We start from the raw sequence: 18211 nt of genomic DNA, 5'->3' as shown, positions 1-18211 counted from the left end.
GGAAAATGAACAGCAGACCCCAATCTTATCTAATGGAATATTGATAACTGATTGGTGCTAGATGAGGAACAGCTGACCTTCCTAAAACAAAGACCTCTAGATAGGCTGACTAGATTCACCAGAAGGGCAAGCAGTGGGGAATGGCTGGGGGTGCCGACAACACAGCAGACAGTAGCAGGGATATCAGAGTATAAGGGCTCTAGTTGGAGGAGGGAGGCTGCCATCTGGGAAGTGGGTGTATAGTTGATTAAGATGGTTGGGATGTTCTGTGTGATATACACACACACAAAAAAAATCAACAAATTTTAAAAGATGTATTATATTTGAGGAGGAAGCATGGAAATTTACATCATGTTAATTAGTAGAGGTGATAAACATTACCATTGAAATCTACCCGATGATTGTATAGACATATACAGGCGCCAAGGATTCAAGTGCAACCGATTATGACTAATAATAATCAGATACATACAGATTAGAAATGCATGTGCCAACATCTCAGTGTTAGTAGCAAAAACAATGAGTCTTTCTGCAAGGAACAATATATTCTAAAAGGAAATAGAGATCTTTTTTAAAGGTTAATTCAATTTTATGTCTTACAGGGCTTATACTGAGTTCAACATTGCATAACTGTATTAACTCAACTGTGAACCTAGAAAATTGCACCCACTTGTGAAAGAGATGCACTGTCGCTCTGGAGGGTGTTACTTAATATGTTGAAGCTGTAGTGAAAAGCTTCATTGCTGTTGTAATGAAATGCTTCTTCTAAGTATGTGGTTATTAAATAAAGAATTTTACAAAAACCAGAACATGTTTCATTATGATACTCCTTTAAAAAATTTTAGAAATCTTGAATGTCTTCATCTTGCTTTTTTTGTTTGTTTGTTTGGTCTTTTTGAGACAGGGTCTCCCTGTAGCCCCAGCTGACCTGGAACTCACTATGTAGATTAGGCTGGCCTTGATCTCCCTGAGATCCTCCTGCCTCTGCCTCCCTCCTGAGGGCTGGGATTAAAGGCGTGCGTCACCATGCCTGCATGTCTTTCTCTCATACTGGGAAAATGTTTATGAGTCTAAACACTTACCAGCCCCCACAGTCTCTCCCATGTTGTTATTCCCTCAGATTCTCTTGTCTCCTCTTATTTGGTCACTAGTCTTCCTGATCCCTAAATGGATCTTGCCCACTTAGACCCCAGCATCCCTATTCACTGGTTTCACCACTGAAAACCACTTACCCAGATTTCTGACTTTTCAAGTACTTGCTCAATGTTAAACGCTCCATGGCCTCTTATTTAAAGTCACTCAACTTTGAGCCCTCACTAGCAGCGCTTGTTGCTTCACTTCCCCACACCTTCACTCCCTTTTTCCAATCTTAAATAACTTTTTCGAATTATGCATGCTCTGATGTTTTTAAATGGCTGTATCCAAGTTCCTAGAACAGTTTTTGTCCTTAACAATTGTCAAACATTCAGTAAATTTAGATTCAAAATTCCTATAAGAGCTTAAGTTTGATTAAAGGAATTTTTTCTGTCTTCACCCAGAGTGAAAGCTGAGAGGTATTATTATTAGAATTACTCCTTTTGAAGCATTTTTGACAAAGTTCCCTTCTGCTCTCCTTCTGAGTGAGCTCCCTTTCCCTGGGCTTGATTTTAAACATGTCTAGACATGTGTGTTTTTGCCTAGTTAGGGCTCAGCTAATGAAAACCACGTATGAGAATAGAGACTGAGCAGAGCAAGGAATAGTGGTGATGGCACCTGTGTCCACTGCTGTAGCGGACACACACGCTTCAACAGGTCCCCACTGTAAAAAGTGCAAAAGGAGGCCATCCAAATGGGTCCTCAGGTGACCTGAGTTCGAACCCCGGAACCCATGTAAAAGTGGAATGAGAGAACTAACTCCACAAAGTTGTCCTCTGACCCAAATATGCATGCCCGAATTCTCTCTCTTTCCCTTCCTGTCACTCATGGTAATAATAAATATAAAATAACACACTTTTAAAAGAAACAGTTTTAAAAATAAAGTTCACCTACATGAAGGAGGAAGGGGTTCATGAACCTCTATTTCTAGCTAAGGAGTGTGGCTTCTGGGCAGGAAAAGCCAGTTTTCTTTAAAGGTGGACCGTAGTCGTCTAGGTGGCCCCTTACCCAGTAGTAAATTGGCAGCACAAATTGGATTTGATGGACTATTAAAAAGAAGAGGGGCTGGAGAGATGGCCCAGTAGTTGAGAGCATTGACTACTCTTGCAGAGGACCTGGCTTCAATTCCCAGCACCCACATGGCAACTAACAACCATCTATAACTCCAGTTCCAGGGGAATCTGATGCCCTTTTTTGACCTCTGCAGGCATTGCATGACATGGTTACTCTTACATTCAATGCACTCATACATATAAAATAAAAGTAATAAATAACATATTTTTTAAAAAGAGGACATGAAGTGGGGGTGGGGGTAGGGAGTTAGGGTAGATCTGAGAGGAGTTAAGGAAGGAGTCGGGGTTAGACATGATCAAAGTACATTGTATACAATTCTCAGAGTTACTAAAAATATTTTTAAAGTGCAAAAGGAAGTTTCAGATGTGTATAAGCCTATTAGTATTAAAAATAAACTGTTATAATTATACATCTGTGTATGCATGAAAATATTTTGGCAAGGTTCCACACTAATCTAGAAAATAGCTGTTAATACAGTGAAAACTGTATTACGGCTATGAAAGAGATTACATCCAATAACTATTTACATGACATGTGTTATAATGTGAGGCACTTTGCAGATGTTTAATAAAGCTATTTAATCCTCAAAACAACTTTATAAGATTTTGCTAATGTTATCCTTAATTTACAAATGAATAAATTGATATGTAATATCATATTATATATAATTTATATATGACATAGATACCCAAGATAACAGATCTAATAAATGGTAGAAGCAAGTTTGAACCCACATTGTCTGGTTCTATGTACTTATCCCCAGCAGTACTGGTTATTACAAATATATATATATTACTTTATAATTAAAAAATAATCACCTCTCCTTAAATCCAACCCCAAATAGCAATAACAGTAGTAACGCAACAAAGCACAAAGGCATGGCTAATTCCATGCACAACCTGGCTACCAGCGAAGATGCCCTTCAGTTCCTTCCCACCTTCTTTTACCTATGGGCACTTTGTTTGGGTCTGAAAAGAACTAAGTTCTTTCTCACGCATACGCCCATCCTGAGCAAGTGCCCAAGATACTCAGAGCCACCTCAGTCCTGGCTAACCTCCTCACACAGCCTGTTTTCCTCTTTCTTTCCCATCTGAACTGGGATGTCCACACACTTTAGAAACAAGCATTTCTCTTGACAAGTTAATTGAAAAACAATGGGATAATTTTTGCCTTGAGTGGTGAAAAGGCTGAGTCAGATGCTTCTGGTTTTATGATGGGCTATGGCCCAATTAATCCATCACAAATTGAAGATATTGTACAAGGAAAAACGTAACTAATAATCCTAACTACAGACCATTGCTCCTTAGCCTAAGCTATTTTGCATGTGTTCCAAACCTGTTAGCCTGTAGCTGGACAAAGCAATCTAACAGAAAGTATAATGTGCTAAGTGTAGGGTTTTCACATCATTCCCTGGATACCGAACAGACAGGAAACACAGCATGGCTGTAAGGGTATGCTTTCACACACCATATAGAAAGCAAGAACCCCACAACTTCTCTGCCCATGGAGATGCCAAACGTTTGCATTGCTTTAAAGATTCTAACGAGCTTCCACATACTGCTGTCCACTTAACTCCATCTTCTCAGTGACACTGTGGTGCTTTCATCCTTCACTGGTGAAGAAACCAAGGCTGTGTAGCTGACACGTGATTGGTGCCACACACTCATTGATGTTTGCAGCAGTGCTGGTATTAAGCCTGACTGAAACTGTCTTTGACAGAAACTTTCTTGACTGTGAATTCCGCTAAATTTTACCAATAACATTTGATTACATAGTGAAAATTCATCACTAGAGCTAAAAGAATGTTTCTACACACAGGGTATGTTTTCAGTTATAAGAATTTAAATGTGGGATTGGAGAGATGGCTCAGAAATTAAGAATACTGGCTGCTCTTCCAGAGGAACAAGGTTGGGTTCCCAGCACCCATGTGGCAGTTAACAACTGTCTGTAACTTGTTTCTTTCCCCTTTAAGTATGATAGACAGTTTTTCTGGGTAAAGTATTCTGGGTTGGCATCTGTGATCACTGAAAACTTGGAATACTTTGCTTTAGGCCCTTTTGGCTTTTAGAGTCTTCATTGAGGGCCTGGAGAGATTGCTCAGTGGTTAAAAGCACTGACTGCTTTTGCAGAGGACCCGGGTCTGACCTCCACAGCATTGCATGACATAGGTGCACTCACATACATGCACTCAAACACATAAAATAAAAATAATAAATAAAATATTTTGGAGGGGGATTTGAGACAGGGTCTCCCTGTAGCCCCAGCTGTCCTAGAACTCACTATGTAGACCAGACTGGCCTTGAACTCACAGAGATCTGCGTGCCTCTCCCTTCTGAGTGCTGGGATCAAAGGCATGCACCACCATGCCCAGCATAAAATATTTATTTAAAATAGAATTTTCCTTGAAAAGTCAACTGAAACTTGTTTTTCTCTTGCAGCTTTCAGTATTCTCTTTTTGTTCTGCATCTTTACTGTTTATACTATGATATGCTGTGGGGAATTTCTGTTCTGTTCCTGTCTATTTGGTGTTCTGTGTGCTTCTTGTATCTGTTTGGGTATGTCTTTCCTTAACAGAGAGACATTTTCATCGATAATCTTGTTGAAGATCTGGTCAGTGTCGTTGACTGAGGATATGTCTCCTTCCTCTATGCCTATGATGTGCAAGTTTGTTTGCTTCTTGGTGTCCCGCATTTCCTGCATATACCATTCCTCTGTCTTTTCTTTTAAAGGTTTTCGTATTCTTTGCTTGAGCTATCCGGTTCTTCAACTTTATCACCCAGTCATGGTACTCTGTTTTACAATTCATTCATTCCATTGGTGAGGCTTTTTAACTGTCATATCAAAGTGGCTTGAGTTTTTCAATTCCATCTTCCTTTTAGTTTTCTTCAGTATTTCTGCCTCTTTCGTGGATTCACTTTCCAAGACCTGAATTATCTTTGCCATTTCGTTCATTGGCATAGCTGTATTTGAGTTGAGTTGTTTTTTAAATACACTGAATTCTTTGATCATGTTTATGATTGTTCTTTTAGATTCTGTGTCCTGGGTTCTACTAGGTAGTTCTTATGGTAGAACATTTCTATAGGACTGGTAGGATTTGATACATATTATTTTGGATTTTCATATTATTTATATTTTTCATCATCATCTGGGCATGTGGATTTCCTTTGTCACTCATGTGTCTGATATGATACTCAAACCTGCCTTTGTTGAGTGAAGTTTGATTTTGTTTATATTGTTGATGTAGCTTGATTGCTATCTAATCATGTATGATAGTTAGTTGGTCTGGCTTCAGATTCTATCTTTTGGTTTTTCATTGAAGGAACTAGAAGGATCCAGGCAGGCTAGTCAGGAGCTCTTCAGGAGGGTAAAGAAGCCTAGGCTCAAATTGAGGTAGTAGGTATCAGCTGGTCTCAGAGTTCTAACTAGCTAAGCAAAGAAGGTATGGGCCCTAGAGCCAATGGACTGGAACTGGTCTCAAATGTGGGGAATGGTGATCAGGTGCTATGGGATCTCGGTACCAAATGCCATGGACTCTGGCTATCTCTGCCAGCTAGTCAGAACTTTCCGACAATGGGAAAGTTCTTTCAGTCTCAATGGGACAGGGTCAAGGCCCAAGGAGGGCTAACGGGAACAGTATGGGCTGATTCTTATTAGCTAGCAGGGAATGTTTGAGCCCTGGAGCAGCTGAACTGGCTCCAACGCAGGGGAATATGCACAGTGGTTTCTCAAAAATAAGGTTTTTAAAAAAAATTTAAATGGTCTTTTGTTCAAAGCTGCATATTGGTTTTATAGCTATCTGCTGATTTAGATGGGATATGTTGGAAGTATTGTGCTATAAATACTTTATATGTAAAACTTGGTGTAAATAAAATATATAAAAAGTTTTAGAGACAGAGAAGGAAGGACCTTATTAAAACTTGAAGTCAGTGATGCATTGTGGAGAGTTTGTTAGTTTAAGAAGTGCAAACATAGAAAGTGTTTAGAGAACTGACCATAAAGTGATGCAAGTTGAGTCTTTGTTCCTTCTTGAGTCAGAAGAACAAACAAGCTGTCTAAAAAGGTTGCTCAACTCTAAACTCCATGAGAAGCTTTTAACTCCCAAAGAAGTGTCTGAAATTGAGCACCTTGACTGACAGCCGATGTCAGCGACATTGGCCCCCACAGCACACAGCAATGACCATGCTGCTGGAGAGCACTAGAAAAATACTGAAGTCATTTTTAATTTTAAAAACTTAGTGTGGTACCTTTTAAAGTGCAGCAGCTGGAACACCTGTGAAAGAAGTTAACACGGAGCTGAGGCCTGGAATTTAGATCTAAGAGGAATCTGAGGACATGTTTCAGGGCTATTTCCTTGTAAAAGTTCATGAGAAGTCCCTGTTAGCTTCTTTAATAACTATTGGTATAAGCTTTAAGAAGTTTAGAATTTGAAAATACAGGCTAAGAACAGGTTCTCTATAGCATTTGTTTACATTCAAGATAAGGGTGAGTAATTAAACTATCTGAACTGGCTTTTGAGCTATTAGCGGCATTCTTTCCTGGGCTATAATTCATAAATCCCTGGAGTAAAGACTCCCCCACACACTGTCAACATCCCTTTGTCTTGTCTCATAGCCCCCACCCAACATTCTCCTATTTATTATTTATGTGTATTTAAAACATATTGTATACCTTAAATATACATACATATTTTTTAAAAAGCAACTTAGTCTAATACATCTCTCAACTCTCACCAGTGAAGATTCTTCATGCATCAGAGTGCTGTTCACATAGAAGGTCACAACTGGCCAAGGTATAGAGAATGAGACTGCAGAGTGTGTGTCCCTGGATAGGGCTCCTGTATTAAACCTCACTCACCCACCGCTCAGGGACTATTGCAGAAGAGGGGGTGGAAAGATTGTAAGATCCAGGGCTGGTGCATGAACATAGGGAAACAGAGGCTTTCAGGCCTCTGGGAACTTGCAGCATGCACAAGGCCCATGCTGACTCAATCAGACAAAAACACAGCCTAGAACTGGGGAAATGGGCAGCAGGCCCCAACCTTAGCCAAGGAACTATTAGCAACTGATTACCACTGGGTGAGGGGCAGTTGATCTTTATAAGGGAGGGACTAGATAGGCTGACTAGACTCCAGTGGATGAACTTGCCTCCTTGCATTAAGGGACATCTAGATACAAAAGCTTGACTGGATAGACCTTAATATATATGACAGAATGTGTGAAATCCAGGGTGGGGAGGCGAGATATGGGGGAGTGTGGCGGGGAGGGACGCTAAATATGATTACATTTTATTGTATTAAATGCATAAAAACTCAATAAAAATATACATAAAATAAATAAAAATTCTGAGCTTTAAAAAATATTTTCTTTTTTTTTAATTTTATGTCAAAAAGGATTAAATAAATAATTAATAAATAAATAAAAGTTGATAGTTCTCAATAAAAAAGGAAAATACCTTCGTCTACTTCCATTTTGTATTTGTTGTTTCTGGAATTAGAATGCTTATTTAACATGTACAAGGCCCTGGGTTTAATCCCTAGCACTTCATGTCCAAGTAAATTGGGCATGGTATACATGCCTATAAAGCCCAACACTTGGGAGGTGGAGGCAGGAGGATCAAAAGTTTAAGGTTGTCCACAAGGTCAATCTACCTCAAAAAAAAAAAAAAGCAACAATGGGTAAAGGTTCACAAAGGCTGTGCGCATGGTCTGCTTCCCCACTTACAACGGACCTTCCTCCTTCATGTCAAATACAACTCCTAATGATGGCACGTGATTGATACTTGTCTTTTAAAATATGGGGCGCTAAAAGGCAGGATTTTTCTGTCTATTAAAAATGATACATTAACGAGCATACCAGACATCTCCTAAGACGGCTTAAGATTGGAAGCTGAAGAACCCTCCAAGCACCGACTCTCCTTGCAGAGATTTGCTCTTCTGCTACAGCTCATGTGAACTATTTCTTGGGCACAAATGGCTAAAACTTGTAAAATCATAGGCCTTTTGTATGTCACCACCTGGTGAAGGAAGGGTTGATACCAGTGTAGTATAATTTGATATTGGCTTTTTGTTTACAATTTTCTCCACAGACGTTTAGTCACTAAGCTTTCCAAACTCCTGAGGTTAGTCATGAAGGAAGAGAAGAAGGCTCTTTGGCTCTTAAAGTATCTGATTTTTTAGGTATCAATGCCCTCTGACCATTAATATGTCCTAAAGCCTTCTCCAGTAGTCCATTAGTTGTGTTTCCAGAGTCAGCCAAGTGAATGGCTTTCTTTCCACTTGCATGTATTGTGACTTGTACCTTTTTATTTCCTCTACTGATTATTTTGTAAAGTTTGCTGTAAGAACATTGAAGGTATCTCACATATCAGTTACTAGAATAATATTAACCTTAAATGAAATAAAATTACTTCTTCAACTGAAGAGACTAACATGAACATTAAGTTACACACACACGCACACACGCACACACGCACACGCGCACACGCGCACACACGCACACACGCACACACGCACACACGCACACGCGCACACGCGCACACGCGCACACGCACACGAATTACTTCTTCAACTGAAGAGACTAACATGAACATTAAGTTACACACACACACACACACGCACACACGCACACGCGCACACGCGCACACGCGCACACACGCACACGCGCACACGCACACACGCACACGCGCACACGCGCACGCGCACACACGCACACGCGCACACGCGCACACGCGCACACGCGCACACATGCGCCACACACACACACACGCACACATGCACACACGCGCACACGCGCACACGCACACACGCACACACGCACACGCACACGCACACACGCGCACACGCGCACACGCGCACACGCGCACACACGCACACACGCACACGCACAGCCCTGATGTCCACAGCTATCTGGTCTGCAGTCTCAACTGCAGGTTTGTAGCTTCCAACACTGGACATTGGTGTGAAAAGTTTTCCTTGAAGATATTAACTTTCTTACCTTATGTCATTCAGTTCCTTGGCTACATATGAAACATATCATTTATCTCAACTTCTCAATACTCTTACTTTTTGGAAAAAACCCAGCCAGGTTGGTAGTTCAATAATTAAGAAATAGAAACATTTACATAATATTGAAGATAAGCCTTGAAAAACCGTAGCTGAAATTTATTTAATCCTCAACTGCCTCATTTCTCATGGGTTCTGATTGTGAATTAAAAGAAAAATCTCAATCACATGTAATAGTTTTCATTTCATTTAGTATTACCTACTGGGATTATTTTTAGTAAAAAGGACCAACAAAATTGGAAGGAATTTCACTTTCTACTTAAAATCTTCCTTTGATTCTAGAGCAAACGTGCAAAAGTTCTGAACTGAGTTTTTATAGCAACCGGGTATTTAAGAAGCCTTGGCACGTGAGTATCATTTCATGACTTGTCAGAAGCAGTTTTTTTCTCACCCTCCTCTTGTCCATGATTTTGGAGGATTCCTATCTACTGGGAAACTAATATACGTCTTCCAGGAACCCACCATGAAGATATCCTAAGCTTTTCTCCTTGCTAACAGCAATCCTGCTTTGTTGTGTCAAAGGAAAAAGAAACCTCAGCAGAATCTCACCTGCACATGTTGTTTAACAGAAAAGATGACTCCGCTGGTGGAGTGCTCCTCAGCTGAGACTCCAACCCCAGAAGCAGAGCATCAGATGGGGAGGATGATGGCAAAGCGGGCAAAAATCATCAAGGAGCTGATACAGACGGAGAGGGATTACGTCAATGATTTGGAGCTCTGCGTTAGGGAAGTGGTCCAACCCCTGAGAAACAAACAGGTAAATGAAAGTTTGAGTTGCTTTTCTTTTTCTAATATTTTCTCTCATGTTCTAAATAGACTCAGCAGCACCAGGAAGTCCAACCACCAGCTATATCAATAGGGTGGTGGGTATACCTTTCTCCTGGTTTCTAGCCCTAAATTCACATAAGGCATCACATCATTAGGTTGTATTTCTGGTGTCAAGGACAGGTACTGCTGTCCCTCCATTTACCAAAGCAAACAATATTTTAAAATGTGCTAGGAAGATAGTTCGTCTTCCTTTTTATACTATGGTCTGTGTTTGTCCATGAAATAGGTAACAGATTTGACAAATAGGTTTGTAACAGTCTGTCCATGAAATAGGTAACAGATTTGACAAATAAGTTTGTGACGGTCTTAGGAACCAGTTACTTAATTCAGTCAGTGATAATTGTGGATTCAAAAGAGGAAAAAGTGTATTAGCCCCCTCACCCACCTCGAGAGCGTAATTAAGCTTACAAATATTTAGCTAAGTAAAATTCAACATAGAAATTAACCTGGATATTAGTCAAATTTTTCTTTTTGGTAGAGGTGGCCCCAGATAAAACTTCAAGTCTTTATAAATTAATCATTCTTTCCTTTAATCAAGGACTTTTCCAGGAAATTTTTGTAGGATGGTTAGCTTAGAATGGAGGTATAAACACAGGCATTTCATTCGTTAATTCATCACTTATTTAATAATGTCTGATCATTGGCACTATTCTCAGCACTGAACCTTTGTGAACTTTTTTTCTTGAGTGCAGGTAAGGAGTCAGACAATAAATAAATAAACAAATTAAATAATATATTAGATGTGGGGGCTGGAGAGATGGAACCGTGACTAAGAGTGCTGACTGCTCTTATAGAGAACCTGGGTTCAGTTTCCAGCACCTACATGACTGATAACAACCACCTGTAACTCCAGTTCCAAGGGATCCATGACCTCTTTGGGCCTCTGCAGGCATTGCCCACATGTGTGCACTTACACACATTTAGGAAAAACATACACACAAAATAAAGATAAATAAAATATTGTAAAATATGTATTAGACATTAAGTACACCAACTAAAGCAGGGAAAGGGGATTCGGGCATGGAGAGAGGATGGAGATGTTTTGCTTCAAGTGGAGAGGCAAACAGAGATTTTTCTCGTGGGGTGCATCAGAGAAGAAAACAGAAGAAAGTAGTGAAGGGTCGAGGCAGGGCAGAGAACAAGAGGAAGAATCTCGTCAGAGTTGTACAGGGTCCTTATATACAATTTAAACAGTGTATAAAAACAAAATAGAAAGTAAAATTATAAGCAAATTGTTCCACCACTCAAAGAAAAATCACTTACTATGGTTGGGGACTCAGATACACACACACACACACACACACATTTTCATACAAAAGAAAATAGGTTTCTTACAAATAGGTTTCATTCAACAATCCATCATATACATTTTTTTCTCGTGACTTCCAATACTTTCAAAGGTTTTTCTATTATTACTGATTTTGAACTGAACTAACTCCCTTTGGGGTTTCTGCCCCCTTGCCTCCTTATAATAAATTCTTAGAAATGGAATTGTTAGAGTATGTATTAGAAAAAAACTAATCTAATTAAGATTTTGATTTTAAAATGTCGACTGCCAACCACTGTTCTAATGCTTGTTCTTGTGAGTGACAGAGAGGTCTTATTCTCTACATCGTCTAAGCATTGTTGGTTTTTAAGAAACATTCCCTTAATTCCTTCTGAAAAAAAGTCTTATATATTTGTTAATCCTTATATTTTAATCCTTTTTCATATGATTTTTAAATTATGATTTATATTTTCCTCATTATTTTTGTAAGACCTTTTTCATAGTTCTCTTCTTTCCCAAATATTGCAAATAGTTTTTTTGTTTGTCTTTTGCCTTCTAACTTTGGTTAAGAATTATGTTTCTTTTCATTGGACATGTTTATGCATTGATTCAGGGTTTAGTTTCCTAACATATACCTACAGTTATAAAAGTATTACTAGCCAGTTGTCCAATCATTAAATTCCTGGCTCTCCCCAACCAGTGTTTATAACATTCAGAAGGAGAGTAATTTTTATTTTTCTTTTGTGCATGTGTGTTGGTATACATGTCTGTTCACATGTGTGTGGGCACACATATGTGCAAGTGCACATATGTGTGCAGGTACATGTGGAAGCCCAAAGTTGATTTCTGAAGTCTTCCTCATTTACAGTCTTATACACTGAGAGAGGGTATCTAATTTGAATGATGAGCTCATGGTTTTGGCTGATCTTAGTTTGTTCTGGTGATTCCCTGCCTCTGCCTCCTGTGGGCTGGGCTAGCTGCCATGCCCGGGCACCTGGCATTTTTGTGGGTTCGGGGACACTGTGCCATCTCCTCAGCCTTCTGTTTCTTAATATTGGATTCTTTACATAAATATTAGAAAAACATAAAAATACAAATCAGGGAATACTAGTGCAGGTGAAGGGATCCTTGATACAGAGGTTCCTTTGGCAGTTTAAAACAACATCTGAAGAAGAGAGATTTCCTCACAGGAAATCTCTTTTCATTTTTCTGCAGTTCTTACTTCACAGCAAGTCTTGAACCAAGCACTTCTTCAATACTCACATTTGATGCTTTGATTAATCCTAAGTCAAAAGGTAACCACCAACTGTCCAAAAGCCTGGCAATTTTGAATCAGCTCTGTCAGAGTAAAAATGATATTTGTAGTCATAAAACTTTGCTATATCACTGATAAGTATATACAAATATTTTGGTAGTGTTTTCTGTCATTTCATGTAAATTACTGGTATATGGTATAACCTCTCTCAGATATTAATAGATAAATATTGGTAAAATGTTTACTTATATGCTTATCAAAATACTGGTTTTAACGTGCATGGCATCAAGACTCTACCAGTATCTCCCCTTCCTCGTGGTGCAGTCTACCACCAACTCCTATCCTTTAAAAAATGTAGGAACTGATGGCTCAGCGGTGAAGTAAGAGCACTGACTGCTCTTGCAGAGGACTGGGGTTTGATTCCCAGCCCCCACATGGCGGCTGAGAATCGTCCTTAACTCCAGTTCCAGGAGAATCTGAAGCCCTCTTCTGAGCTCTGCAGCATTGCATGACATGGGTGCACTCACATACATGTGGGCAATATACTCATACACATAAAATAAAAGTAATTTTTTAAATGTAGGAACTAAGCCATAAACCTCATATCCTCTCTTTCTCCTCCTAATTCTGACATTAATTTAGGGAAATTCAGTTTTCATACAAATGATTCCTGCAATACCCAGCTTTCTTAGTTCCTTGCTTTGTTTATGCCCAATGATCTCTTCAACCCCACCTCAGCCCATGGGAAATACTACTACCAGCAATTTCTTCCCTTTAAAATCAGAATGTCAAGATTACGGTGTCTCTGGCCCCATTCCCATTGATGCCTTGTCTTCGACAACATGATTCCACCTGGACCTCCAGATTGCTGCCCGTGTCACCTCTCACCGCCCATCAGACCCAACCTGGCCTAGTGTACATGAGCCTTTTGTTAAAATCACTCTTGGCATATGACCACTATTCCCTTTGTTTCCCACTTCCTCCTATGAGAAAAATCTTGGCCTGATGAAGTTCAACTTTTTACTTATGCAGAGAAATAAGCTCTTAAAATTCAAGATCGTTTTCTTCACATGGAGCACCCAGAAATATCTGTGAAGGGATGTAACAGAGATGCCAAAGAATGAGAATTCCCTGGGGAAATCCACGCTGAGGGTGAGCCCAGACCCCCCGGACCCTCAGGAGGAACCCTTCTCCCAGGGAATTACAAGGTTCTGATAACTTACCTCACAGCTACATTTATATGAAGAGTTTTCCTTCATCTTTTCTTTCATAACCCAAACCCTTTTCTATACATCGCAACACTGTTACAGGCAAATCAGAGAGACGTTTCCAATTCTGGTTGTGCACAAAATCAACATAGATTACTAAAAATCTGTCTGTGTGATGACCTCATGGCCAGTATAAAAAAAAGAAGAAATATGAGAAGATGCCTTCCCTTGAATTCAGAGTCCATATTTGTGTCCAGTAGAATAAGACGTTCATTCAGTATGAGGATGCTGACAGGTTTTAGCTTGCCATGCTGCTGCTGACAGGAAGGCCACGGCGAGGCTGGCTCCTGTGTTTTCTAGTTTGATGTTACTTTTGCTGTTTTCTGCTTCCTATGTATTTTACTTCCATTTCTGTTGCTGAAATATCCTGACAAAAAGCAACTTAGGGAAGAAAGAGTTTATTTTAGCTTTCAGTTTCAGATTATGGTCCATCATTGTGGGCCAGGCACAGCAGCAGCAGGTTGAAGTAGCTAGTCACAGGCATCCACAGTCCAGAGCAGGGTAGAAAAAATGCGCGCACACTTACTTGTGCTGAGCCCCCTCTCTGGTTACACAGTACAGGACCCAGGGAACAGTGATGGGTACAGTGGGTGGGTCTTCCCACTTCAATTAACATAAGACAAACCCTCAGGCTAATCTGATCTAGATGGTCCCTCACTGATACCGGCTTCCTAAATGATTGTGTCAGGTTTACAATTAAAACTGCCTATCACAGCCAGGTGTAGTGGTATCTTTAATCCCAGCACTCTGGAGGTAGAGGCAGGTGGATCTCTGTGAGTTCAAAGGCCAGCCTGGTCTATACAGTGAGTTCCAGACCAAATGGGGATACAGGGAGACCTCATCTCCAAACAACAACGATTAAAAAAAAAAAAACTTGTCCATCACACCATATCATTTTTAGAGACAGATTTCAGAACAGGTGACTCTGACCATGTCAAATAAAGCACATGATGGTTCATAGGGTGCATTTAACTTTGGCTCACAGTGCTTTGAATTACAATTTAATCATAGTTCCTACATTAGTCCATTAAAGTTGCTACACCGTCTTGATTTTTCACACGCAGTTCTTGCTTAGACATCTCGGTGTTCTTCATCCTCCTTACTGTGAAACTCAGTTTCATGCTAGTAGTCTATTTTGTCCTTCCAGACCTGTTGTGATAGCAATTCTTTCAAGGTTTCTTATGTCAAATCTACCTTTACTTCTTAAAGTTTTAATTTTTGATTAAGTAAATGAGCCCTCAGGAACTTATATAACTCTTTCTAAAATATTTTATTATTTTTATTATATGTGTTTGAGTGTGTTGCCTACTTGTATGTAATCCATCCGTGTTATGTGGGGCACACATAGGTCAGAAGAGGGTGTTGGATTTCAAACAGTTGTTAGCCACCATATGGCTGCTGGGAATTGAACCAAGGTCCTCTGCAGGAGCAGCCAGTGCTCTTAACCGCTGAGCCATCCCTCCAGTCCCCAGGAACTCTTATAAACGTGTACATGAGTGTAGAAGTAGCTGATTGATGCTTCCAGTTCATTGACAGACCAGTTCTTCAATATTCTTCACTTCTTTTACATCTTAACTTCTTTCCTTACTGTTGGGCTGTGCACACTACCCGTCTGTCATCAACTACAGCCCAAATATGTAAATTAGCATATAGTTTTCAGGTTACTATGGGAACAACTGTAGTTAAGCCTCTGGCAAACCACATTTAGTTAAACGTGACACAAAATAAGTAAATATTTCACACCTGAGTTAGGAAGATGCGTTAGAAAGTCACCTGGCCATCATCTTTTCTCCATGTAGACTCAGACCACTTCCAGTAAAAGCAAGACACTTTATGTAAGTGAATATTGGAAGAAGGGAATGGAAAACCCAGGAAAGTGCTAGCTTTGCCTGGTTTTGCTCAGTGAACAGTGTGTCAATGAGTGACCGACTCTGGCCTCTTGGTTGAATTGTTCTGTGACCTTCATGGCAGCAAATCTCAGCCTCAACTTCAGGACTTTCTACCACAGGCCTTCACTAACCTGAAAACAGGTCACGTCTTCCTTAACAACATTGTCAGAAGTTGCTAAGAGGACAAAAGCATCCACAACATTTAGTGTTTAAATATTTACTGAGAAAACAGGTCTAGTTATTTATTATCCAAACAAAGGAAGAGGAGAGACTACATTTTTTGAGAGTAAATCAAGATAAATCAAACCAGAGCATGCTAATCTAACAATGAATTCAGGGGACTATAGGGGAAAGACAAAAGATGGTTGAAAATAAAAAAATCTGAGTACATACTTTTCTTTGTTTACATTTATTTTTCCAGTTTCTAAAACTCATATAGTACAAAAGTACCAAAGACTTCAAAGGCCTATGCTGGTCTGTGACTGGGATGTCTTTCCCTAGGGGCAAGCAGCATGGTTTCTTTTCACCCTTCCAAGGATATGTGCTTTTCCCTTGGGTGTGATCATATGTTGTCCAACTGTGTGTCTTATGATTAAAATACTGTTTCTTGGAAAATGGTTAAAAATCTATAATTTCATGTTGGCAAGAGCTCATTGGAATTTTCTGTTAAAAACTGGATCTATGATGACAACTTTGTAAATAATTTTCGTTAGAAAAATATTATATCTGTTATTATTCAAGCATGTACAGATATACTCAAATATTTTCTAAAATTAGAATTGTAGTATGGATATCATTTGAAATGCTTTCCTTGTAAAGAATATATTTATGCTTCATTACTACCTTAAACATAGAATATTAAGTGGAACAATTGTTCTTTGTATTTAGTAAGGGACAAGAAGCTTAAAGGGAAGTGTGTTCATGTGCTGTCTGGACTCAGATGTCCCAACTCTCCATGGTGCTGACCAGGGCTACCATGCACACCTAGGTTGACACTGGGTTTCTTCAGTGTCCCAGTGTGTTGGCAAGAGCTCATTGGAATTTTCTGTTAAAAACTGGATCTATGATGACAACTTTGTAAATAATTTTCGTTAGAAAAATATTATATCTGTTATTATTCAAGCATGTACAGATATACTCAAATATTTTCTAAAATTAGAATTGTAGTATGGATATCATTTGAAATGCTTTCCTTGTAAAGAATATATTTATGCTTCATTACTACCTTAAACATAGAATATTAAGTGGAACAATTGTTTTTTGTATTTAGTAAGGGACAAGAAGCTTAAAGGGAAGTGTGTTCATGTGCTGTCTGGACTCAGATATCCCAACTCTCCATGGTGCTGACCAGGGCTACCGTGCACACCTAGGTTGACACTGGGTTTCTTCAGTGTCCCAGAGACAAGAACTAGGTCTAGCAGTTGTTCTGTGACATAGAGTACACTGTATATCACCCTACCATGCCTGTTTTCTCAGAGTCCAGAGTGAGTGATACCAGCCTAGGACAGGGGAACATGGAAGAGGGAGTTAGACAAGGGCAGATCTTCAACTTGACCCTTCTGCAAAGGGTAAAGTAGGGAAGGCCCCGAGTCAGTGAACTCAGCTTCCTGCTTCTTCCCCTGAATGAAGTTATCATTCTCTAATGAAAAGTTTACCTATAAGAAGAACTCACCAACTCTTTGAAAGCATGGTATAGATCCAGTCATCTCTGAAGGGGACAAAGAGGGCAATGTCAGCACACTATGATAATGAAAGCACAGCTCTGATACAGTACAATGAAAATTTGTATATTAAAAGATGGCCATGGTCCAGATGATTTCCTAAAACTTTAGTACATACTCACTATGTTTTAGTTCAGTAAATATCTTTTGCATTCCTTTTGAGGTTGCTGTGGCTTTTAATGTCTTTTTCCTTACCACAGTGAGCCATTCTTGACCCATATAAAGGGGACTAACAGCGTTAGTATATGTTCTGGAAATCTCCAGTATTTCCTGCTGTTTCTTCTAAGCCTCTCCACTTGCCTGAGCATCTCTTATGTCTGTCAGGACCCCTCAAAGCTAGGTTGTAGCTCAGTATCTGTGGCTCTGTGACAGCTCCTTGCTGTCTTTCTATGCAAATGATACTTCCAGGAGTAGTGCCATGCATTGTGCAACACAGCAGCCCTGGTGCATGGACTGCCTGCTCAATTTGCAGTTTCAGTATCCCTCCTTGCATGCATTACCTGACATGACTCTGAAATTTCATAGCAAGAATTCAGATTTTGAAATGTAATGACATCTTGCTGCTGTTATGGAACAAAAGACAAAATTACCATTATTACCATTATGGCTTCCTGAAATATAAGATTAAAAGACCAAGGCAAAAATATTTTACTTAGTAATTATCAAAATACATTCAATATTTCCAATTAGGTGGGTGACATATCTATAAAAAGAT

At 39.5% G+C, this 18211-nt stretch overlaps 1 protein-coding gene across 1 annotated transcript in view; it reads left to right on the top strand.

The window, feature by feature from the left end:
* Arhgef38 (Rho guanine nucleotide exchange factor 38) overlaps nt 1-18211 on the top strand; it is a 176670-nt gene that overhangs the window by 40397 nt on the left and 118062 nt on the right. The window contains exon 2 of the mRNA XM_008841273.3: nt 9838-10025. Within this exon, the coding sequence (XP_008839495.1) occupies nt 9838-10025 (188 nt within the window). The remainder of the gene's footprint in view (nt 1-9837; nt 10026-18211) is intronic.

This window comes from Nannospalax galili, unplaced genomic scaffold (assembly GCF_000622305.1).
Source record: "Nannospalax galili isolate Female #2095 unplaced genomic scaffold, S.galili_v1.0 scaffold41, whole genome shotgun sequence".
Classification (NCBI taxonomy): Eukaryota; Metazoa; Chordata; class Mammalia; order Rodentia; family Spalacidae; genus Nannospalax; species Nannospalax galili.
This window is presented reverse-complemented; position numbering and strand designations above follow the sequence as displayed.